The sequence below is a fragment of the Lutra lutra genome, chromosome 7 (assembly GCF_902655055.1).
Source record: "Lutra lutra chromosome 7, mLutLut1.2, whole genome shotgun sequence".
Classification (NCBI taxonomy): Eukaryota; Metazoa; Chordata; class Mammalia; order Carnivora; family Mustelidae; genus Lutra; species Lutra lutra.
The window spans coordinates 142,226,945-142,250,226 of record NC_062284.1 but is presented as its reverse complement, the minus strand read 5'-3'; the positions used below and the strand labels follow the sequence as shown (position 1 = coordinate 142,250,226).

The window sequence follows — 23,282 nt, the reverse complement described above, 5'->3', positions numbered from 1 at the left end:
AAAGAGGTAGAAATATTTCACGGTATCCTCCTGGACCCAACCATTGCCATGGGGTTGGAATCCTAGAAAGTCTTGACCTTCAGACAACACACTCTAGGAGACCCCCCCAAACATGCACACGTGTGCCCTTGCACCCAGGTGTTGCCTCTACTGCCAACCAGATTCCCCAGCAAGTCCAGCACAGCAGAGAAAAAAACCATCGCACAGTACCCTACAGGAAGCCGAGTCCCACGCTCGCCCAGGTGACCCGCCCAGCCAGGGTGGGCACAGCCACCACCGCGCCTGCCGGCCCCACCCAGCTGACCCTCTCCTATACTGTACAGGCGCATAAAGGCCGTGTCTCCTCTCGCCTCCTGGACACACACGCACACGCACAAGCACACGCTCGGCGCCCATTCCATCGGCCCAGCAGGCTAAATACTGTTCCGGCTTCCTGAAATACCGTTCTCCGTGCGGGGGTTACAAGCACTAAAAGCAGGGCCGTGTCCCTGGCGGAAGGAGAGAGCTATTCCGGGTTTGTGTCAGGTGCTGGCGGAACCAGCCAGAAAGGGCCCGTCTGCCGCCCCCCCGCCCCCACATACCGGCTCCTCGGCGGACGATTCTTGGCAGCCTGCACCCCTAATGCCTGGCGGAAGAGGGTGAGGTCAGGCCAGTTTTGTTGGTGTCCCCCTCCCCAACACACACTCTCTCTCTGTTCCAAATCTGACTTGGCCCGGCCCAGGCGCCAGGACTGTCTACCAGACACCCTGCCCGGAGGACCACACTGCTGTCCATCACAACCAATCCAGGACCCCCAGGCTGGCCTGAACTGTCTGGGCATGTCCCCGCGTGGCGTTGCGGGACAGATAAGGACTCCAGGGGCCACAGACATGCAGTGGCTTAGGCAAGAAGGTGAGGCTGGAGCGGCCAGACCAGGAGACACGGGCTCCTGCCCGGGACTCTCTACCTGCTGCTTCCGCGAGGCCATGACTGAGTGCCCCGACACAGATCGGCGGTCACACATTATCACATCCAGGCTTCACAACCACCTGCGCAGAGGGCTGGCGCTGCCTTTCTTTTCACTTGGGGATACGGAGCTTCAGAGCAGGGAAGCTCCTTGCCCCAGGTCAGTCACCCAATCTAGAAGTGAGAGAATTGGGAATTTGAACCCGGGCCGCCTGGAGGAGGCTGTCTGCAGCCCTGGCCCCACTATGGCCAGCTCAGAGGGATGTCCATCTCAGAACCTGCCTTCAGCTGGAGGAGCTGAGGGCGGCCAGCCAGCCGCACAGGCAGCCAGTCCCCTGGGGAGGGCAGAGGGTCTGTGTGCAGACCACAGTATCTGACTGGCCCTCTGTCTTTGTGTCCCCGGCCATTTCCAACCTAGGGGATTTGGGGACTCCTGGAGGGCCTGCCTTGTGCAAGCAGACCCGGGCCTCCGACCTTTGGGGAATCAGATGGAAGCTGGAGGCCCCCCCATCCCAGACACATGTTCACACACACTTGTTTGCATGCGGTTCCAGGGGCCCGTGGCTCCCCGTGCCCAGGCACAGTCCAGCGCCCGCGGGACCGTGGGGCAGCCCCCGACTCCCTGGCTAGCAGCGGGAGGGGTTCGCAGCGGGCACATCTTCCTGCTCCAGCCCCACCGGGAAGCTCGCGGTGCAGCAGAACTTAGCTCCGAAAGGCCAGTTCCCCTTCCAGGAGCGCAGCAACCCCCCACCCCCACCCACCCCAGGCATCAGCTAGGAGGAAGGGGGTCCAGCCCCACAGCTGCCTGCAGCCTGGGGTGGGGGCGCCCAGTGCCCTCGGCGCCCAGCAGCATTGGCCCTGCAACCGGAGCCGTGGTGGGTAAATATAGCACTGCCACTCACCGGCCGAGGGGCCCTCGCCGTCCGACATGGTGCAGGAGATGGGCGGGCAGTCGGCCACCAGCCTGCAGGGACGCTCAGAGCCGTCAGTGGCTGTCACCCACCTGGTGGGGCTTGGGGCTGCCGGGCCTGCTCCGTGTCCAGTCCCCAGGCAGCGTCCCGCCCCAGCCGGCCCAGCGGCCCCCCCATGCTGGGCTGGGCAGATAAGAACAGGCTCCCGAGCCAGGAGCCCGCCCGATTGGTGGATAAATCTGGGCCCTGCCCTCCCCTGCCCTGGGCCTTTCCCGGGCAGCCTCGGAATGTTGCCTGAGAAACTGTTGCACCCCTGGGTACTTGGTCAGTCCCCAAGACCCCAGCCCCAGCCCTGGAGACCCCAGAGTGCCTGTGTCGCTCTCTCTGGGAAGGGACCCACAGCGCTGGTGAGGGGCTTTTATGGCCGTTGTAGAAAAAGAGTGATGCCACCCACTGAGCCCACGCCTGGTGCTGCCACCCGTGTCCTCTCACTCGGCTCTCCGGAGCAGCCATGACCCACCCAAGGCCACCCGGCCAGGGAGGGGTGTGACCAGAGCCAGACTCTGGAGCCCGACTGTCTGTCTCCAAGGTTACGGGAAGGCATGGCCCTTGCCTTTGTCTGGCAGACCAAGAGCAGCCACTTCTGGGCACCTCCTGGGTGCCAACTGCTCCTCGTGTGCTGGGGGTGCCAGAGGGGGATGGAGGTGATCGCCCTGGGGAGCCATGTGACCCAGGGTTGGGCACAGAGTGGGGACTCAGGAAATACCGGTTGGGAGGAAACATCTCAGCAAGTGCTTAGTATGCACTTGCTGTGTGCTTGCCTAAGAGGTAGCCCAGGCCTTCTCCTGAGTCCCCACAAGGGCCTGGGCCAGAGACTAGGGCAATGAGGCAAGGGGAGGGCTTTGAGCTCCACTCCCAGAGACATCACCCTGGGGCTTGGAATCACTGGCCCCCCTTAGGGCTCAAGGTCTACTGGTTCTGCCTGCAGGGCACAGGAGGGAAATGACTTAAAAAGGAGAGAAGCTGGTAATCAACCCCAATTAGATTCGGGAGGGCTTCCTGGAAGAGCTGACCTTTGAGTTATGTCTTTGAAGAATACAAAAGCTTTTTCAGGGAAAGAGAGGGCATTCCAGGAATAGACCAGCAGGTGCGAAGATAAGAACTGGGGAAGCCTGACTGGAGACGGGCCCGGGCATCCCTGGCAGGGGCTGGAGGTCACGATCATCCCAAGGAGAGGAGGCTGGTACTTGTGGAGGGGGAGGCATCAGGGGAGGCTTCTTGGAAGAGGGGACAGATGCTGGTGCTCAAGGGTCCATGAGCCTCAGAAAAATGAGAGGGGGGTGGAACAGCATCAGAGGCATACAGCAGCCCTTCAAAGACACTGAGGCCTTTCCCAGCTCAGACACCTGGGGGATGAACACAGGAGGGCCCAGGCCACCATGCTCCAAAGGAACTGCCTTTTGGAGATGGGTGGGGGAGACCTGCAGAGTCACACTGTGACTGAGATGTCAGAGATATCTATCAGAGATATCAGAGATAGCTGTCAGAGATAACAGCATAGGAAATCAATACCTGTAAGGCTGTTCCAGGCCTCCTGGCCTTTGCCTGTGCTGTTCCCTTGGTCAGGAATTCCCTGTCCTCCTCCCCCTTCTCCTCCTCTGTGTAGCCTTGCCTAACTGTCCTTGAAGGTGGGCCAGGGGCCCCTGCATTCTGCTGCACAATGTGCCTCACTGTGGTCAGTGCCTGGCCCTGATTTTGCGCACCTCTTGGTTGGCTCTTGTTGTATGATAATGAGCTCACCATCCCTGGAGGTATGTAAACAGGGCTGGACAACCACTGCAAGAGGACACAGGGGAGGGAGTTCAAGCATCAGATTGGGTTGGTTCAATGCCTTTGGGGCCCCTCTAGAGTGACCAACTTGTCCTGGTTTCCACGGACTTTGCCCTGTTTCGGCCCCGGAAGTCCTGCCTGTCTCCTGGGAACCCTCAATCATAGGCAAACAAGGACTGTCAGTTGTTGTGGGTCCCTCCTGAAATTTTTAAGTGAGAAAAGAAAAAAGGGAGAGAGAGAGACGAAGCAAGGCTAGGGCTGTCTCTGGAAGCCCACAGCCCCCTCCTTCCACCCTGGGCAGTGCCCTCCTCCCCTCCCACCACCAGATCCCATTCCAGGGCAGCTCCTGGAGTGAGTGGAAACCGGATGCAGGTCAGCAGGGAGAGGAGAGGCTCCTGAGGGCGTCCTCACCAGCACAGGGGGCGGAGTCTCACCTGCTGGGTTTTGAGGATTACCTGAGATGAAGCCCAGCAACAGTGTGGCCATCTCTGCAAGGGGCAGCTTCATCCCCAGGGAGGTGCGGGACCAGGAAGGGGCACCGGAGCCCACCCGCCAAGCCCTCCACTCAGCCCTTGGGTGGGGTCAGACCCGCTCCTGGGATGGCCCAGGAGGTCGTGGCCCCTTTCCGCACCTCTGCTTCTGCATCTGGGGAGTATGTAGGAGCACCTCCTGTGTACTTGGCCCTGGACCAGACTGAGGGCAGGAAGAACTTCAGAGTCCCTGGTGAGAGGTGTGCCTGGTCCCAGGGGGCCACGCTCGGCCCTCATCTTCTGTAGCACCTGCTCTGAGGCAACCTGGCATGAGTCGGGTGGACAGAGGAGCACGTGGGGAATGTACCTTCGGGTGTCCGCTGACTGCCAGTAGCCCAGTCCAGGGGGGCTGGGTTGTGCCCAGGGCTGGACACACTTGGTGGTGCCACAGAAAAGAATCCCGCCAAGCCACCTGGCGTCCCAGACCGAGGCCCTCCCTCACCTCCACCGCTGCTGGGGCCACCGCAGTACCGCGGCCAGGATGCACAGAGGGTCAGAGCGCCCGGGGCCAAGCGCCACTCTGCCAGCCCTCCTTGGAGACCGGGACAAGCCCACCCCAGCCTCGGCTTCTCATTTGAAAGTGGGAGGCTGAGGTGGGATGAGCCCCAAGGCCCAGACGCCCTGGAGGGGCCCTCTACCTCCCCACCCTGCGGCCAACAGCCTGTCCGCCCCCGAGTCCCACCCGAACAGACCGCCAGTGTCCCCCCGCTAGAGCTGGCTCCTTTCGCACAGGCCACATCCCCTTCCTGTCCCCGACCCCAAGCACTTTCCTGTTGGTTGTTTTTTTATTGTGAGAACATGTGTTGGGGAAAAAACAACTCGATTCCTCTGCTCCTGAGGTCACCACAGCAGCCATGGGCCACGGCACGCATGTGCAGACGTGTGGCTGTGTGTGCGCTGGTGAACATGTGTGTGACAACGCACGTGGGTGGGCACGGGCCAAGTGAGCACAGACGTGTGCACATCTATGTGTGGGAGCGCGTGTATGCGTGCAGGGGAGGGGGGGTGAGCACAGATGTGTGTGGGGGGGGAGTGTAAACACATTTATTGGACTACAGTGGGGCCAGCTCTGAGCGAGGCCCCTTCCAGGCCCTGCCTCACGTCAAGGTCTCAAGGGAGGGCAACACCCCCCTCCACTGCAGCCCGCCAGCCCTGCTGCTGCGAGGAGGGCGCCGGAGAAAAGGAGGGTCAGGGCTGGCCTGACCCCCAAAGGTTGGGGGGGGCACCCCAGCATGCTGGGGTCAGGGAGGAGGCCTGTTTCCTGCCTGCTCACCTGTTCACCCCAGATTCACATGGACACCTGCTGGTCTCAGGGGAGATCCTGTCTTCCTGGACCTTGGGCCCCCCACAAAAGAGAGGCAGGAAAGTTTTGAACACAGAGCCTCGCCTGGGCCCTCAGTGGCCATGACATGAGGAAGGACAGTGTATGTCCACACTGGGGGCCTTCTGGGTGTGTGAGCTCGGGCAGGGCCCCTCACCTCCCAGACATCGGAGGGATGGTGAAGCGTGTGGCACTGTGAGGGCCTGGGCGCCGCGGGGCCTCGGGACCCTTCCGGGGTCTGCTTGCTGCCTTAGGTTCCAACAGACCCCTCCTTACAGCTCAGGTCGCAGCCTGAGACACACAGGCATGGCCGCTGGGACCCACATAGAGGAGACAGACAGGCCGTGGCAGAGAGGCTGCAGCAACACGGAGATACGGAGACACAAGTAGACACACAGATACACACGTGTGGTGTGGCTCTGCAGCTGCTTTCCCACACCCGGGGGTCCCTGTTCAGCCCAGGTGCCTGAGGCTGATGGCCGCCCAGGGGGCCTTGGAGGAGCCCCACAGCCTCCATGCTCGCAGCCCGCAGAGAAGCTCAGAGAAGGGGGGTCCAGCAGCAGGAGGCGTTCTTGGGGTAGGAGGGTGGAGGCCGCTCTCAGCTCCTTGCCAGGCAACATCCTCACCTCTGGGTAGGGGCCAAGGAGCAGCCCTCGTTTGGGGAGTGTGAGGGGTGGGAGTGGCTCCGGGGACATGGAGCTGCTGGGGAGGCTCTGGCCTCCTCCTTGGGCTCTGGGGCTCACAGCAGGGGTGAGACCCCCCACAGGAAGAGTGAGGCCTTGTCTGCACAGCGTTCACCCGGGGACCCTCCACACCCCACCTGGGAGCCAGGTGCCCGCACAGAAGGCCCCAGTGTCCCCCTTGCTCCTGCCTGGCCTCACTGTCCTGTGGCCCAAGGACCACCCTCCAGGTCAGGCTTGGGAGCTCGGCACAGTAGGGTGAGGGTTGCCAGTGGGTTGGGGCTCTGGGGTGCCCCTGCAGGGACTGGCACACTTGCCCCTGGCTACCTTGTCAGGGCAGTGATTACTCTGCCTAGCTGGCCCAGGGTCCAGCCCACCAGCAGGGACTACCTAAGGTGGGCAACACCAGGGGGGCGACCATGGCTTCCTCAAGCAAGGACAGGAAGTACGGGGGAAGCCGTGTTCTGGGAGAAAAGAACGTTCCTCAAGCTCCAGGCCAGGGAAGGGCCTTGACCCCATGTGTGCCCACCCCAGCCCTGATTCAGGGAAATGGCCCTCGGGCAATAAGTCTCCCTTCCCTGCCAGAAATACCCCCAGTGTCTGCCCCTCCCCCAAGCTCGGGTTATATTTAGAGGTCCAGGCGGAGATGCCCAAGGCTGTCTGGAGCCCGGGATGACTTCCGGGCAGACATCTGCCCCAGGGGGGTGAGAGCCTCCTTTGGGTCCCACGTTCATCAGGAAGCCTGCTGAAGAGGCAGGATTCTTGCCCCAGAGGAAAGCAAACGTCCTTGCAGAGGGGAGGGCTTGAGCGCCCTCTTGCTCCGGTCCTGAGGTCCCCTCCAGGTGGCTGTGTTCTCTCTCATTAATCATGCAGGAAACATACACCCATACTGTTCATGAGGCTGACCGGGGTGGCCCTACCAAACTCTGGGCCACCATAAAGGACACCATGCCTGACTGGCCAAGACAATCAGGAGGGGCCAAACTCCACCCAGAACCTGCCTGGGGGGGTCAGCTAATTGTGGCCCTCTGTCCACTCACGTTGGCTACCTCTGAGGCCCAGCAGAGCCACTAGGTGACTCCAGAGCCAGCCTCTTGTCCTAGTGTGCACAGCAGAGAGGAAGAAAACCTCCCACAGCTGCACCAGGCTTCTCAGCCCCAGCGCAGGCAGGCCAAGGCTCTCGGGTCCAACCACCAGCCTGACCTTGGCCACAGGCCACCCGGGAGGCACCCTCATCACCAGCTTCAAGGACCCTCAAGCAGCAGGGCCCTGGTGGTGGCTTCAGTTCGGCCAAGAGCATGCTAAGTGTTAGAGCAGCTCCGCCCCGAATGGCCCTCCCCACCAGCTCTCCCAGGCAGGAGGAAGCCGCCTGCTCCCCTGTCCCCCTCTCAGTGTGCTTCTCCTCCGCGGGGCTTTTCTTGCCGAAGCTCTCCCCGGACTGGCCAGCGTCCCACCGCCAGACCTAGCCCATCGCCGAGAGGTCGCGGTCTCGGCACGCCCGCCTGCGTGGTTGTCCCTCTAGGGCCCCACCCGCTGCCGCGCCTCGGCGGCCCCACCTGCGACAGGGGCATGGCGACGCCCGCCTGCCCACCCGCACCGAGTGGCTTGAGGACCCCACACACCACCCTCGCCTGGGCCCGCCGGAGTTTGCGCCCTCCCGGCTGGCCCCGCCCCCAGGAGGCTGGGCCTGCGCCGCTGCGGGCCCCGCCCCTCCGGGCCTCCAGTCCCCGCGGGAAGGGGAGGCACCGCCCACTCGGCCTGCCGCTGCCGCGCCAAACCGAGAGCTGCGCCGGGGCGCCACCGTGTGGCTCTTCTGGGAACTGCACAGCCTGGCCCCCCAGGAAAGCCCTTCCTTCCCTAGAGGTCACAAGCGATAAAGATACTCACGCTCTTAATTCTCCCATCAGTCTTAGGATCTCCTATCATCCGTCCTCCTTTACAGACGGGGAAACTGAGGCCCAAGTCGCATAAACATAAAGGGGACAGTGCAGGTTGGATTTGGCCCCACGAAGCCTGGCTGCAAGGCCTTGGTTTTAATCCCTTCCATCTGGCCTGGGTTCCCAGGATTGACACCATCTTTGTGCACACTGGAGTCTCCCCAGGCGGCCCAGGACAGGCTTCGGGGTCCCACCCCAGCGGCTGATCCAGCTGGCCCAAGCGACTCATCGATGCAGCCAAGCCCGAGAACCATGTGCTCCAGGAGAAAGTGGCTCTGGAAGGTCAGGACAGGTGCACTGACCCACAGACAGTGACAGCAGAGCAGCACGGGGCAGGACGCAGGCTCTGCTCTTCCCACTCACCTCAGGCCTCCAGCCCCGGGAGGCAAGCCCAGGCCTTCAGCAACAGGGTTTGCTGAGATGGTGGAAGGCCAGAGTGCAAGGGGCTACAGGTTTGAGTCTTGACTCCACTATGGCCTGGCTGTGTGCTGTGGCCTTAACTTTCTCATCTGTAAAATGGGTCATACTCAGGAGGACTTGAAGAAATAACGATGTGAAGACTCAGGTTCAGCAATGGATAGATATCTGCTAAGTCAGAGCATGGTAAAGGCAATTTGAAGTTTCCAGTGGGAGCTGACCTCTCCAGGCAATGCCAGGTCATGCCCCTGGAGTGCTGAGGCTTGGTAGCCTGTGGACCTCTTAGACATACACTGAAGGAAGTTCTGTCCTGTGGGGCTAAGTCAGAGCATGTTAAAGGCAATTTGAAGTTTCCAGTGGGAGCTGACCTCTCCAGGCAATGCCAGGTCATGCCCCTGGAGTGCTGAGGCTTGGTAGCCTGTGGACCTCTTAGACATACACTGAAGGAAGTTCTGTCCTGTGGGGCCAAGCTGAGCCATGGCAGGACGTAGGGCATGGAGCAGGGGGTGCTGGTGGAGAACTGGGGGTTGCGTGGGGTGGCTGGCTTGGGGGCCTAGTGGGGCATGCCTAGGGTACGTGTGGGCCATAAAGTTTGTGGGATGGGGGCAGCTGTGGGGCTGTTGGAGGGCTGCAGGGGGACTGGTGAACCTCAGAGACAGGCTGTAGAGGATGGGGCCTAGGGGTCCCAGCACGACAGGTCCCTGGGAGCACAGCAAGGCTGAGAGCTCAGAACAGTGGCATTTGGGTGGCCGTGGGAAGGGGCATTTTTGAACTGAGGAGAGATAAGCAAGGGCTGGGTTTGGCCAGGCGCTGGAGGCAGAGCCCAGGCACACTGTTCTCAGACCACAGGAGGGTCTGGGGCCCCCCAGACAGGGAACTGGGTGGGAGTGTAGCTTGATAAGCGCCTCGCTCAGTGCTCAGTGTGGCCGGAGGGCTGGGGGAGTGGGAGCACTCCGTCTGCAGGCCGTCTGCAGCTACAGAGGGTCCTGGAGGCCGGAGCCTCGGCCGAGAGGCCAGGCAGACTACAGGTACCAGTCCCATGACCCACCTGGGCCAGAGGCCTAGCTCTACTCTGGTATAATATACCCACGTGTACTGGCATGTCACTTCTTCCCCTGACCCTCAGTTTCCTCTTCCGCAAAATGGGAAGATCGCCTCAGTTCAAGACTGCACAAGCATTGATTTACCGATGTAAAGCAAGGGCCAGCTCAAATCTACGCCCTCCCTGGTGCGGAGAGGGGCCCTCTCCAGGGCAGGTACCCCAGGCAGTGGGCTCGGGCTCTTGGTTTTCTCTGCAAGGAAACATGCTCCCATGTGCTGAAGGAGAAACTCAGGGGGTCCTTTTCCTTGGATGGGCCCAGAGGATGTGGCTGGTCCAGTATTTACTGCCCCTTGGCCACCTCTAGGCCCTGGGGAGAAATGAACGACGTCTTCACCCACCCACCTCCCCCACTGTGGGAGTGCTAGTCTCGCCTCCTCCAAGCCGGTCAGGAGGGGAAGCGCTGTGCCAGAAGGTGTGGAGGAAGGTAGCAGGTGCAAGGCCAGGCATTCAGGTGCCCTGGTCCACCAAGCTGTCCCCAGGAGCTTGAACCCCAGGGGGCTCTAGCCTGTGTGAGGCCCTCTGGGGTATCAGCACCTTGTTGGGAGTCGCCTAGACCTCACAGGCCCCAGGGCCCTGGACCCTGTCACTCCAAGTTCTCAAAACCCTGCCTGTAATACCAACCTCACACCACACCCAGAAACATGGTCTTATCCCCCAATAAAGGGATTAGGTTTCTCCTGACACAGAAACCCCCTGGGCAGTCTTCTCCCAAGATGTCTGGGATTAGCTGCAGGGTTAGCTTCCAGACTGCGTGAGCCCTCGGACTGGCCTCTACACCGCTCTCATTTGCCAGATGAGCAACTGAGGCCAGAGCGCTCTGGCTGGGTTTTGTCATTCATTCATGCAGTCAACACATATTTATTGAGCATTGACTCTGGGTCAGGCCCGGGGGCAGGCTCAGAGACGAATCATACACAGACCTCGCCCATGAGGCACTCACAGCCTGGCAGGGCGGCTGGTCACATCAAAGGACACTCACAATACAGTGTGGTCAGTGTGGTGTTAGAGGTAGCACAGGTGACCAAGGGAGCACAGAGTAGGAGGGGCCCCTGGCCCGGCCGGGGGGTGGCAGGGAGGGCTTCCTGGAGGAGGTGACACCTGAAGAGGGTTTTAGGAAGTGAGCAAGAGTTAGGGTGTGTGGCAGGGTGAGTGGCCTATGCAAAGAGGTTTGGGGTAGGAGATGGCACATCTGGGCAGCAGCTGGGAATTAGGTGGGGGCCAGTCCAGGAGGGGTGTGGAGTTAGCAGTGGACAGGGAGCTCTGGGGGGGGGGGTTGTGAAGCAGGTCGTGGTTGGCAGGGGGCCCACTGGGAGCCAGCGTGGAGGGTGCCCCTGAGGAAGGGGGCAGGGGAGCAGGGTGGGTGGCCGTGGGGCTGCAGAGGAGCGTGGGTGTGGCGCCCTTGCCCGATGAGTCCCATCCACCCCAGGCCCACTCAGCAGGGTGGTGGGGGTGCGGGCTGCCAGCCCCGGGGCCGCAGAGTGCACAGCACGGGGTCCAGCGGCTTGAGCGTGGCCTGCTCCTGCAGCCCGTAGCGCTGCCCGGGCACCAGCCGGAACTCGAGCCTCTGCAGCAGCTTGGCCATGACCACCTTCACCTCCATCTGTGTGCGGAAGTGAGGACAGGCAGGAGGCCCGGGGCATGAGCGCGCAGCAGAGCCTGCAGCCGGCTGGCCCAGCCCCCCGACCCCCAGCCCAAGGGTCCCAGAGCAGGGCTCGGAAATGCCTCCTGGCCTGGGATGAGACACCAGCCCTGAAGTCAGCTCCCGGCAGAAACCCCAGCCCTGGACTCGTACCTGAGCAAACTGCTGTCCGATGCAGGAGCGCGGTCCCAGAGAGAAGGGGAAGTAGGTGAACCTCGGCCTGCAGGGAGACAGCAGTCAGGAGGTGGCTGCCCAGTCGCAGCCCCACCCCAGCGGTGACAAACCCATCCCCCACTGATGAACGGCTCTGCCCGGCGGCCGGGCTGTGCATGCGCTGAAAACACCAACAGCTGGTCTGTGGGGCTCCTCGTCAGCATTTCTCATTCTAGCCTCCTCTGGAGCCTTCCAGAAAGAGTCGTTATTATCCCCAGTTCACCGAAGGAGCAACTAAAGAGCTTGTAATCCGATGGCACTTCTATGTTCAACCAGTCACATGTGCAGTTCTGGGCAGGGTCTGGGTCTGGACGCAGGTGGCCTGTCCCTGGACCCTGGCCACCGCCCACCAGCCCCAACTGTACTTTCAGGCATTCACCCCCATAGTGAGCTGCAGAGGGAGCCAACAGGATTCCCATTTCTCAGGACCATCAAGGCAGGGGGAGGTACAGTCCCCTGGTGCCAATCCAGGGTTTCCCAGTACAGGGGATGGGTTATGAGCATGGGTTTTAAAACCAGTCTGAGCTGGCCTCAAACCGCAGCTCTGCGGCTCCTGGCTGTGTGCCCTTGTTCAAGTTACCTAACCTCTCTGTGCTGTGATTTCCTCTCCATGAAAGGGGGCAGAGCAGGGAATCACGACTCCCTCACAGTGATCTGAGAGGATATGTGGGCTCAGGGGTCATCGGCAGTTCAGACCCGAGGTCCCTGGGCCACTCTTCTCGCACATGCACAGCTTGAAGAAAGACTTACTTGGGTGCTTTGGGGCTGAAGCGATCAGGGTTGAAAGTCAGTGGGTCCTCAAAGTACGTGTCCATCCGCCCCATGACATAGGTGCTAAACTGAGGGGAGAGGATCCAGCTGTCTCTGGTTCCAAACATGAGCACCCTCACACCTCCCTGACCCGCCGGGGCCACCCGCTGGAGGGACCAGGAGCACGGAAAGTCCCCCTCCCTCTACTCCACCCACACATGTGGGCCAGTGTGGGACTCCACCAGCATCTGGAAAGTGCCTCAGATGAAGGGAGGGGACAGCCCAGGGTACCAACAAGGGCCAGCTGGCTACAGCATCATCCCATGCTTGGCCCCGTGCTGTGGTGGGACCACAACTAGCCTTGTTTTACAGATGAGAAAACTGAGGCTCAGAGAGAAAAGTTCCTGACTTGCCTGAAGTCACCTGGACAAACTGAGATCAAACTCAGGTCTGCTTCGAGAGCATCTATTTCAAGATCTGTTATTCAGCACAAGGTTTGCATCTGGGGCTCAGGGGTTGGGGGGTTGGGGAGGGGAGTGAGGCAGAGAACCCGCAGGTCCCCACCACGCTTTCAGTTGTCTCCCTACTGGGGTTAATGTTCCGTGCCCCCAAACTCCATGGGCCATATGTGTCCCCCATAACTTGGGCCCTGGGTCCCGACCTCTGCCTTATTACTCCTGCACAAAAGCGCTGCTTGAGCCCACTCTGTCCCCTGGTTCTCTGTGTTGAGAGTCCAAGGCAGGCAGGGTGAAGGAAGGGCCTGGAACGAAGCTCTGAAAAGTGAGGGGGAGCATGAGGTGGAGAGGGGGTCTGAGATCAGCAAAGAGTACCTACTGTGTGCTAGGGTTTTGTGCCAGACACGTGACACACGTCATTCTTTGACTCTTCTCAGTAAATTATGACTCAGGCATCATCATCCCCATCTTACAAGGAGGGCACTGAGGCCCAGAGAGGACTCAGCCTGCCACAGAGGGGCTGATTGGAGCTGGGGTCTGCCACTCAAGGCCCTCACATCTGTACCCCTTCCCAGCCAGATGTAAGAGGATTCTAAACCACCTCCTGGGTCACAGGCAGGTGGTACTGGTGCAGGGTTGTGCAGAAAAAAAGGAGGAGGCAGATAAACAGAATAAAGGACACATATCGGGAAGCCCTCATACATGCTGGAGAGGGCATAGCAGAGTCCTGGGAAGTCCGGGTGAGGGGGAAAAGGGGAGGGGGCTGCCTAATGGATAGAACCAGAGGCATGTCGCTTTCCTTCATAAATAAAATCAGATCATGTGCTGGGTTGAACTGTGTCCCCCCCAAAATCTTATGTTAAAGTCTTAACCTCAGAATGTGACATATAGTCTCCTTAAAGAGATACTCAAGTTATAATGAGGTCATTAGGGTGGACCCTACTCCTGTCTGGCTCGTGTCCTTGGAAGAAGAGGAGATTAGGACAGACACACAGAAGAGGTCTTGGGAGGACCCTGTGGGAAGATGGCATCTGCAAGCCAAGGAGAGAGGATTCAGGAGAAACCAATCCTGCCTTGAACTTGGACCCCCAGCTTCCAGAACTGTGAGAAAGGACATTTCCACCGCTAAGTGCCCATCTGTGGTGCTTTGTTCTGGCAGCCCCAGGAGATGAAACCAGATCCCTACCTCACACCATACACAAAATCAACTCCAGGTAGATAGGAACTTAACTTGCAAAAGAAAAATGTGAAATTGTTAGAAGACAATCTAAGCGACATTGCTGACCTCAGGATGGGGGCTCAGGCGGGGGGGTTCCCTAAGACAAAACAAGAGAAGGGACCACTACAAAGCAAAGAACTTCAAATCATTGAAAACACTTTAGCAAAGAGAAGCCACAAAGCTAAAGATGAAATTTGGAACATACATACCTGACAAAGGATTAACATAAGAATTTTTAAAGAGAGCTCTGTACAGGGATGAGACAACCCAGAAGAAGAAAAGGAGCACAGGGCTGCAAGCCTCACAGTAAGGAACCAGGAAAGTGCAAATCAAGACCACAGGGAAATCCTTATACTTATTTCCTTGGCAGGAAAAAAAAAAAAAAAGGCAGCTGGACCATACTAGGTGCTGGGGAGGATAAGGAACCACATCTGTGGGCATCTGGGTTGGCCCAGGTGCTCTGGAAAACACTTTGGCGCTAGTTTACCAAGCTGACCATTTAGATATCCCACACCCCAGCCCTCCCCTCCCTGTCTGCCCCGTCCACTGGTCGCACTGGCAGGAATGGTCACCAGCAGTGCTCAGGAGAGCAGAATGCCCGCTGACCCAGAACCAAGAATGGGGTGCTGGTCTACACACAGCAGAATATGATACAGCAGGGAACTGAGGGCCCACAGTCACAAAGCAATCCTGGGAGATACTACCATGTGGGCACACACACACACACACACAACACACACATGTGTATGCATGCGCACGAAAAGGCAAGGCAATGGCAAAATTCAGAACGGTGATTGTTTCTGGAGGGCAGCTGGACAGTGACACATTTCTAGTTTGGGGGTAGGTTTCTGGGAGGTCACTGTGCATGAAGGGATGCCCGATGAGGGAATAAAAGAATGCATGTGTAAACAAAGAAACAAGTAGGGGCGCCTGGGTGGCTCAGTCAGTTGAGCATATGAATCTTGATTTGGGCTCAGGTCATGATCTCAGGGTTGTGAGATCGAGGCCTGCCTGGGCTCTGTGCTCAGCATGGAGACTGCTTAAGATTCTTCTCTCCCAGGCAAGATGGTGAAGGAGTAGCGGACTGAAATGACATCAGGTCACAGGAGTTCGGCTAGATAGTCATCAAACCATTCTGAACACCTACAAACTCAACAGGAGATTGAAGAGAAGAGCAGCAATTCTAGGAACAGAAAGTCAACCCATTCTGAAAGGTAGGACATGCAGAGAAGTGAATCCAAAGCAAGGGGAAGATAGACTGCAGTGGGAGGGGCTGGCTCCCAGCCAGCAGCGGAGCAACAGAGCACAAAATCAGAACTTTTAGAAGTCTGCTCCACCGAGGGACATCGCTCCAGAGGCTAGGCGGGGGTGGAGCCCTCGCAGGGAGTGTGCTCTCAAGTCCTGCGGGGTCATAGAAGGATCGGAGGTGTCTGAGCGTAGCAGAGCTCCCAGGTAGCAGAGCAGAGAAGCCGACTACAGAGACGGAGCCGAGGAGTGAGTTCTCAGCTCGGGGTTGCCTTAAACCATGATCCACAGCACAGTCGGGCCACTGCTCTTTGAACTGGGACCCCACAAGTGGCACATCTGGGAGACTCACCTTCCTCCTCTGGAGGCAGAAAACTGCTGGGTTTGGAGACTCCAAATGGGGCTGTGTGCCAGAGACCAAAATGTTTGGTCTCAGGCCGGGTGAGCCCAGAGCACGGCCGGAGACCAGGGAGACAAGAGTGGTTGACCCCTTTCCTCTGAGGGTACACTGAGGAGTGGAGGCCCCAGCTCTTCGCTCCTCCAGCCCGAGAATGGGAGGCCTCAATCTTCATTCCTGTCCTCTAGAGCTCTATGGAAAGCTTTCAGGGAACAAAACTCCCAAGAGCAAACCTTGGGAGCTTTTAGGTTTGCTCTTGGGTTTACTTAGCCTGGCCCCTGGCAAGGGTGGTGCGATTCTGCCTTGGGCAAAGACATTTGAGAATCACTGCAATCCAGAAGATTAGCAAGAATATCCAGCCAAGATCAAGGTCATAGATCTGCGAGAACTGTGGAACTCCACAGTTCAGGGAAAGCAGTGCATAGAATTCATGGCTTTTCCCCCCATGATCCTTTAGTCTTTCAAAGTTAAATTAAATTGTTTTAATTTCGTTTTTTTCTTATTCTGATTTTTTTAACTTTTCCTCTTTCCTCTTTTAACGTTTTTTAACTAGTTTATCTTAACAAAACCTTTCTAAAAAATATTTTTTTTTATTTGTTTATTTGACAGAGAGAGATCACAAGTAGACAGAGAGGCAGGCAGAGAGAGAGAGAGAGAGAGAGGGAAGCAGGCTCCCTGCTGAGCAGAGAGCCCGATGTGGGACTCGATCCCAGGACCCTGAGATCATGACCTGAGCCGAAGGCAGCGGCTTAACCCACTGAGCCACCCAGGCGCCCTAAAAAATATTTTTAAGCCTTCATTATTATAGTCATATTTTATCCTTCATTGTATTTAACCTTATTTTTGCATACATATAGGGTTATTTTTTCCTAAAAAATTTTGGGATACAATTTCTTCTAAAAGATCAAAATACACTCTAAATCTAGCACATGGCTTTATTCTAGTCTCCAGCTTGAGCACATTCTCTCCCCCTTTTTTTATCTTCTTTCTTTTTCCAACCAACTTATCTTATCAATTCCTTTTTTAGAATTTTTTTAAAATTTTCATCTTTACAGTCATATTCCATCCCTTCATTGTGTTTACCCTTATTTTCATATATATATAACTTTTTCTTTCTTTAAAATTTTGGGAGGTAGTTTCTTCTAAGAGATCAAAATACACCCAAAATCAAGTGGGTGGCTCTGTTCTATTCACCAGTCTAATATATATATATATTTTTTTTTAAATTTCTTTATACCCCCTTTCTTCTCCTCCCAGTTTGGGGTCTCCTCTGATTTGGTTAGTGTACATTTTTCTGGGGTCTTTTCCACCCTTTTAGTATTTTATTCTCTCATTCATATATTCTTATCTGGATAAAATGAAAAGGCAGAAAAACTCACCAAAAAAAAAAAAAAAAAAAGAACAAGAGGCAGTACCGAAGGCTAGAGATCTAATCAATACAGACATTGGTAATATGTCAGATCTAGAGTTTAAAATGATGATTCTCAAGGTGCTAGCTGGGCTCGAAAAAGGCATGGAGGATATTAGAGAAACCCTGTCTGGAGAAATAAAATCTCTTTCTGGAGAAATAAAAGAACTAAAATCTAACCAAGCTGAAATCAAAAAAGGAATTAATGAGGTGCAATAAAAAATGGAGGCTCTTACTGCAAGGATAAATGACGCAGAAGAGAGAATTAGTGATATAGAAGACCAAATGATGGGGAATAAAGAAGCTGAGCAAAAGAGAAACAACCAACTACTGGGCCAGAAAGGAGAATTCTAGAGATAAGTGATACCATAAGATGAAACAATGTTAGAATAATTGGGATTCCAGAAGAAGAAGAAAGAGAGAGAGGGGTAGAAAGTATATTGGAGCAAATTATAATAGAGAATTTCCCTAATATGGCAAAGGGAACAAGCATCAAAATCCAGGAGGCACAGAGAAACCCCCTCAAAATCAATAAAAATAGGTCCACACACCATCATCTAATAGTAAAACTTACTCTCTTAGTGACAAAGAGAAAATCCTGAAAGCAGCTCAGGACAAGACGTCTGTAACATACAATGGTAGAAATATTAGATTGGCAGTGGACTTATCCACAGAGACCTCGCAGGCTTCAAGGACTGACACGATATATTCAGAGCACTAAATGAGAAAAATATGCAGCCAAGAATACTATATACAGCTAGGCTATCATTGAAAATAGGAGAGATAAAAAGCTTCCAGGACAAACAAAAATTAAAAGAATTTGGAAAACCAAACCAGCCCTACAGGAATCATTGAAAGGGGTTCTCTAAGCAAAGAAAGAGCCTTAAAGAAGAAGACCAGAAAGGAACAGAGACAATATACAGTAACAGTCACCTTACAGGCAATACAATGGCACCGAATTCATATCTTTCAATAGTTACCCCAAATGTAAATGGGTTAAATGCCCCAATCAAAAGTCATAGGGTATCAGAATGGATTAAAAAAAAAAAAAAATCAGTATGCTGTCTACAAGAAACTCATTTTATACCCAAAGACATCTCCAGATTTAAAGTGGGGGGGGGGGGAATTTACCATGCTAATGTACATCCAAAGAAAGCTGGGGTGGCTATCCTTACATCAGATAAATTAGATTTTAAGCCAAAGACTATAATAAGAGATGAGGAAGGACACTATATCATACTCAAAGGGTCTGTCCAACAAGAAGCTCTAACAATCTTAAATATCTATGCCTCTAACATGGGAGCAACCAACTATATAAACCAATTAATAACAAAATCAAAGAAACACATTGACAATAATACAATAATAGTAGGGAACTTTAACGCCCCCCGCCTTCACTGAAATGGACACATCATCCAAGCAAAAGATCAACAAGGAAACAAAGGCCTTAAATGACACACTGGACCAGATGGACATCACAGATATATTCAGAACATTTCATCCCAAAGCAACAGAATACACATTCTTCTCTAGTGCACATGGAACATTCGCCAGAATAGATCACATCCTGGGTCACAAATCAGGTCTCAACCAGTACCAAAAGATTGGGATCATTCCCTGCATATTTTCAGACCACAATGCTCTGAAGCTAGAACTCAAACATAAGAGGAAAGTTGGAAAGAACTCAAATACATGGAGGCTAAAGAGCATCCTAATAAGAATGAATGGGTCAACCAGGAAATTAAATTAGAATTGAAAAAATTCATGGAAACAAATGATAATGAAAACACAATGGTTCAAAATCTGTGGGACATAGCAAAGGTGGTCCTGAAAGGAAAGTATATAGCCATGCAAGCCTTTCTCAAGAAACAAGAAAGTTCTCAAGTACACAACCTAACCCTACACCTAAAGGAGCTGGAGGAAAAACAGCAGAGAAAGCCTAAACCCAGCAGGAGAAGAGAAACCATAAAGGTCAGAGCAGAAATCAATGAAATAGAAACCAAAAGAACAGTAGAACAAATAAATGAAACTAGGAGCTGGTTCTTTGAAAGAATTAATAAGATTGGTAAACCCCGGGACACCTGGGTGGCTCAGTTGGTTAAGCGGCTGCCTTCAGCTCAGGTCATGATCCCAGCATCCTGGGATCGAGTCGCACGTCAGGCTCCTTGCTCAGCAGGGAGCCTGCTTCTCCCTCTGCCTCTGCCTGCCTCTCTGTCTGCCTGTGCTCACTCTATGTGACAAATAAATAAATAAAGTCTTAAAAAAAAAAAAAGATTGGTAAACCTCCCTGGCCAGACTTATCAAAAAGAAAAGAGAAAGGACCCAAACTAATAAAATCATGAATGAAAGAGGAGAGATCACAACCAACACCAAAGAAACACAAACAATTATAAGAACATATTATGAGCAACACTACGCCAGCAAATTAGAAAATCTGGAAGAAATGGATGCATTCCTAGAGACCTGTAAACTACCAAAACTGAACCAGGAAGAAATAGAAAACCTGAACAGACCCATAACCAGTAAGGAGATTGAAGCAGTCATCAAAAATCTCCTAAAAACAAGAGCCCAGGGCCAGACATCTTCCCAGGGGAATATTACCAAACATTTAAAAAAGAACTAATACCTATTCTCCTGAAACTGTTCCAAAAAATAGAAATGGAAGGAAAACTTCCAAACTCATTTTATGAGGCCAGCATTACCTTGATCCCAAAACCAGACAGAGACCCTATCAAAAAGGAGAATTACAGACCAATATCCTTGATGAACACAGATGCAAAAATTCTCACCAAAATACTAACCAATAGGATCCAACAGTACGTTGAAAGGATTATTCACCACGACCAAGTGGGATTTATTCCTGGGCTGCAATGTTAGTTCAACATCTGCAAATCAATCACTGTGATACAATACATTAATAAAAGAAAGAACAAGAACCATATGATACTCCCAATAGATGCTGAAAAAGCATTTGACAAAGTACAGCATCCTTTCTTGATCAAAACTCTTCAAAGTGTAGGGATAGAGGGTATATACCTCAATATCATCAAAGCCATCTATGAAAAACCCACAGCGAATATCATTCTCAATGGAGATAAACTGAGAGCTTTTCCCCTAAGATCAGGAACACGGCAGGGCTGTCCACTATCACCACTGCTATTCAACATAGTACTAGAAGTCCTAGCCTCAGCAATCAGACAACAAAAAGAAATTAAAGGCATCCGAATCAGCAAAGAAGAAGTCAAACTCTCACTCTTTGCAAATGATATGATACTTTATGTGGAAAACCCAAAATATTCCACTCCAAAACTGCTAGAACTTATACAGGAATTCAGTAAAGTGTCAGGATATAAAATCAATGCACTAAAATAAGTTGCATTTCTATACATCAACAACAAGACAGAAGAAAGAGAAATTAAGGAGTCAATCCCATTTACAGTTGTACCCAAAACCGTAAGATACCTAGAAATAAACCTAACCAAAGAGGCAAAGAATCTGTACTCAGAAAACTATAAAGTACTCATGAAAGAAATTGAGGAAGACACAAAGAAATGGAAAAATGCTCCATGCTCATGGATTGGAAGAACAAACATTGTGAAAATGTCTATGCTACCTAAAGCAATCTACACATTTAACGCAATCCCTATCAAAATACCATCAATTTTTTTTCAAAGAAATGGACCAAATAATCCTAAAATTTATATGGAACCAGAAAAAAACATGAATAGCCAGAGGAATGTTGAAAAAGAAAGCCAGTGTTGGTGGCATCACAATTCTAGACTTCAAGCTCTATTACAAAGCAAATATATTCTCATCAGCATCAAGACAGTATGGTACTGGCCCAAAAACAGACACATAGATCAACGGAACAGAATAGAGAGCCCAGAAATAGACCTTCAACTTTATGGTCAACTAATCTTTGACAAAACAGGAACGAATGTCCAGTGGAAAAAAGACAGTCTCTTCAACAAATGATGTTGGGAAAATTGGACAGCCACATGCAGAAGAATGAAACTGGACCATTTCCTTATACCACACACAAAAAATAGACTCAAAATGGATGAAAGACCGCAATGTGAGACAGGAATCCATCAAAATCCTTGAGGAGAACACAAGCAGCAACCTCTTCGACCTCAGCTGCAGCAACTTCTTCCTACAGACATCGCCAAAGGCAAGGGAAGCAAGGGCAAAAATGAACTATTGGGACTTCATCAAGATCAAAAGCTTTTGCACAGCAAAGGAAACAGTCCACAAAACCAAAAGACAGCTGACAGAGAGGGAGAAAATATTTGCAAATGTCATATCAGATAAAGGGCTAGTATCCAAAATATATAAAGAATTTATCAAACTCAACACCCAAAGAACAAATAATCCAATCAAGAAATGGGCAGAGGATATGAACAGACATTTCTGCAAAACAGACATCCAGATGGCCAACAGACACATGAAAAAATTCTCAACCTCACTCAGCATCAGGGAAATACAAATCAAAACCACAATGAGATATCACCTCACACCAGTCAGAGTGGCTAAAATTAACAAGTCAGGAAATGACAGATGCTGGCGAGGATGCGGAGAAAGGGAAACCCTCCTACACTGTTGGTGGGAATGCAAGCTGGTGCAGCCACTCTGGAAAACAGCATGGAGGCTCCTCATATAGTTGAAAATAGAACTACCCTATGACCCAGCAATTGCACTGCTGGGTATTTACCCTAAAGATACAAACGTAGTGATCCGAAGGGGCACGTGTACCCGATGTTCATAGCAGCAATGTCCACAATAGCCAAACTATGGAAAGAGCCTAGATGTCCATCAACAGATGAATGGATAAAGAAGATGTGGTATATATACACAATGGGATGCTATGCAGCCATCAAAAGAAATGAAATTTTGTCATTTGCCACAACATGGATGGAACTAGAGAGTATTATGCTAAGCGAAATAAGTCAATCGGAGAAAGACAATTATCATATGATCTCCCTAATATGAAGAATTTGAGAGGCAAAGTGGGGGGTTGGGAGGTAGGGAAGGAATAAATGAAACAAGATGGGATTGGGAGGGAGACAAACCATAAGAGACTCTTAATCTCACAAAACAAACTGAGGGTTGCTGGGGGTAGGGGGGTAGGGAGAGGGTGGTTGAATTTTGGACATTGGGGAGGGTATGGGAAACGGTGAGTGCTGTGAGGTGTGTAAGCCTGACGATTCACAGACCTGTACCCCTGGGGCTAATAATACATTATACATTAATAAAAATAAATAATAAATAAATTTAAAAAATAAATAAGGGCAAAATCCTGTAACTGAAAAAAAAAAGATTATTCTCTCCCTCTGCCTCTGCCCCTCCCTGCCCCTCCACTCACACTCTTGTGCTTGCTTTCTCAAGATCAAAAAAACAAAAAACAAACAAGTAAAGGAGAGGTGGGGGGAAGTCACCTCCATGGGAGAAGGGGTGGTGGAGGAAAGAGAGAAGGAACTGGACAGCCTGGGGTCAGCTGTGAAACTAGGCACATCTTGTATCTGTCCCTGGCCGGGTATGTGACCTCAGGAAAGTGACCTAACCTCTCTAAGCCTCAGTGTCCTCAGATGTAAACAAGGTGCCTCCCTTCCAGAATCATCCGCTGTAACCTTACACTGGACTGTGTGAAAGGGAAGAAAGACCTCACATGGTTATAGTGCAACTTGAATGAGAACCCCCAGTGGTGACAATGGGGCCACGGACATCCCGACCTCAGAGCTGGGGGCAGGCAGGGAGGGCCCCCACACACCAGGAGTGGAGTGTTGCCAGGCACTCTGACCCCGTCAATCAAGGTCTCCTCCTCCAGCAGGCGAAAGGTGCCCCACGCTGGCGGGTACAGCCTCAGCGACTCTTTGAGAACCTACAGAAGCCACACGGGGAGACAAGGAGAGAAGTCAAGAGATCCCCCAGATCACGCTAGGGGCGTGCCCCGGACCCACCTTTGCTCCCACTCCCAGGGCTGAATATGTACCCACGTCTAGGACTGGGTCTCAGACCCCTGCAAAGTTAGCCTCAGCTTCTTGTCCAACCCCTCTTGTCACAGGAGAAACTGACACCCAAAAGGAGAAGGGAGTTGGGCAGAACCCCTGTGGCGGAGCCTGGACCAGGACCCAGGCCTTCTCTCTGAACCAGGGCACCACCATCCCAGAAGGGCCCTCCCTGATCTCAAGCCAGGCCTCCTGCTGTGCTCTGTTGGGGAGGGGAGGGGACCCGTGAATCTGGCCCCTGGAGGCCGGCTTGAGGCTCCTGGAAGTGCCCGGCCTAG

The 23,282-nt window shown here is 53.4% G+C and overlaps 2 protein-coding genes across 2 annotated transcripts in view; both read right to left on the bottom strand.

Annotated features, from left to right (window-relative positions):
* EML1 (EMAP like 1) overlaps nucleotides 1–2,042 on the bottom strand; it is a 176,599-nt gene extending 174,557 nt beyond the window's left edge. The window contains exon 1 of the mRNA XM_047737143.1: nucleotides 1,848–2,042. Within this exon, the coding sequence (XP_047593099.1) occupies nucleotides 1,848–1,875 (28 nt within the window). The 5' untranslated portion in view covers nucleotides 1,876–2,042. The remainder of the gene's footprint in view (nucleotides 1–1,847) is intronic.
* Nucleotides 2,043–10,501: 8,459 nt separating this feature from the next.
* Nucleotides 10,502–23,282, bottom strand: part of LOC125105074 (cholesterol 24-hydroxylase) — a 31,413-nt gene continuing 18,632 nt past the window's right edge. The window contains exons 12-15 of the mRNA XM_047738116.1: nucleotides 22,767–22,877; nucleotides 12,276–12,364; nucleotides 11,466–11,532; nucleotides 10,502–11,273 (exon numbers count right to left, since the gene is read on the bottom strand). Coding sequence (XP_047594072.1) covers nucleotides 11,106–11,273; nucleotides 11,466–11,532; nucleotides 12,276–12,364; nucleotides 22,767–22,877 — 435 coding nt within the window. The 3' untranslated portion in view covers nucleotides 10,502–11,105. The remainder of the gene's footprint in view (nucleotides 11,274–11,465; nucleotides 11,533–12,275; nucleotides 12,365–22,766; nucleotides 22,878–23,282) is intronic.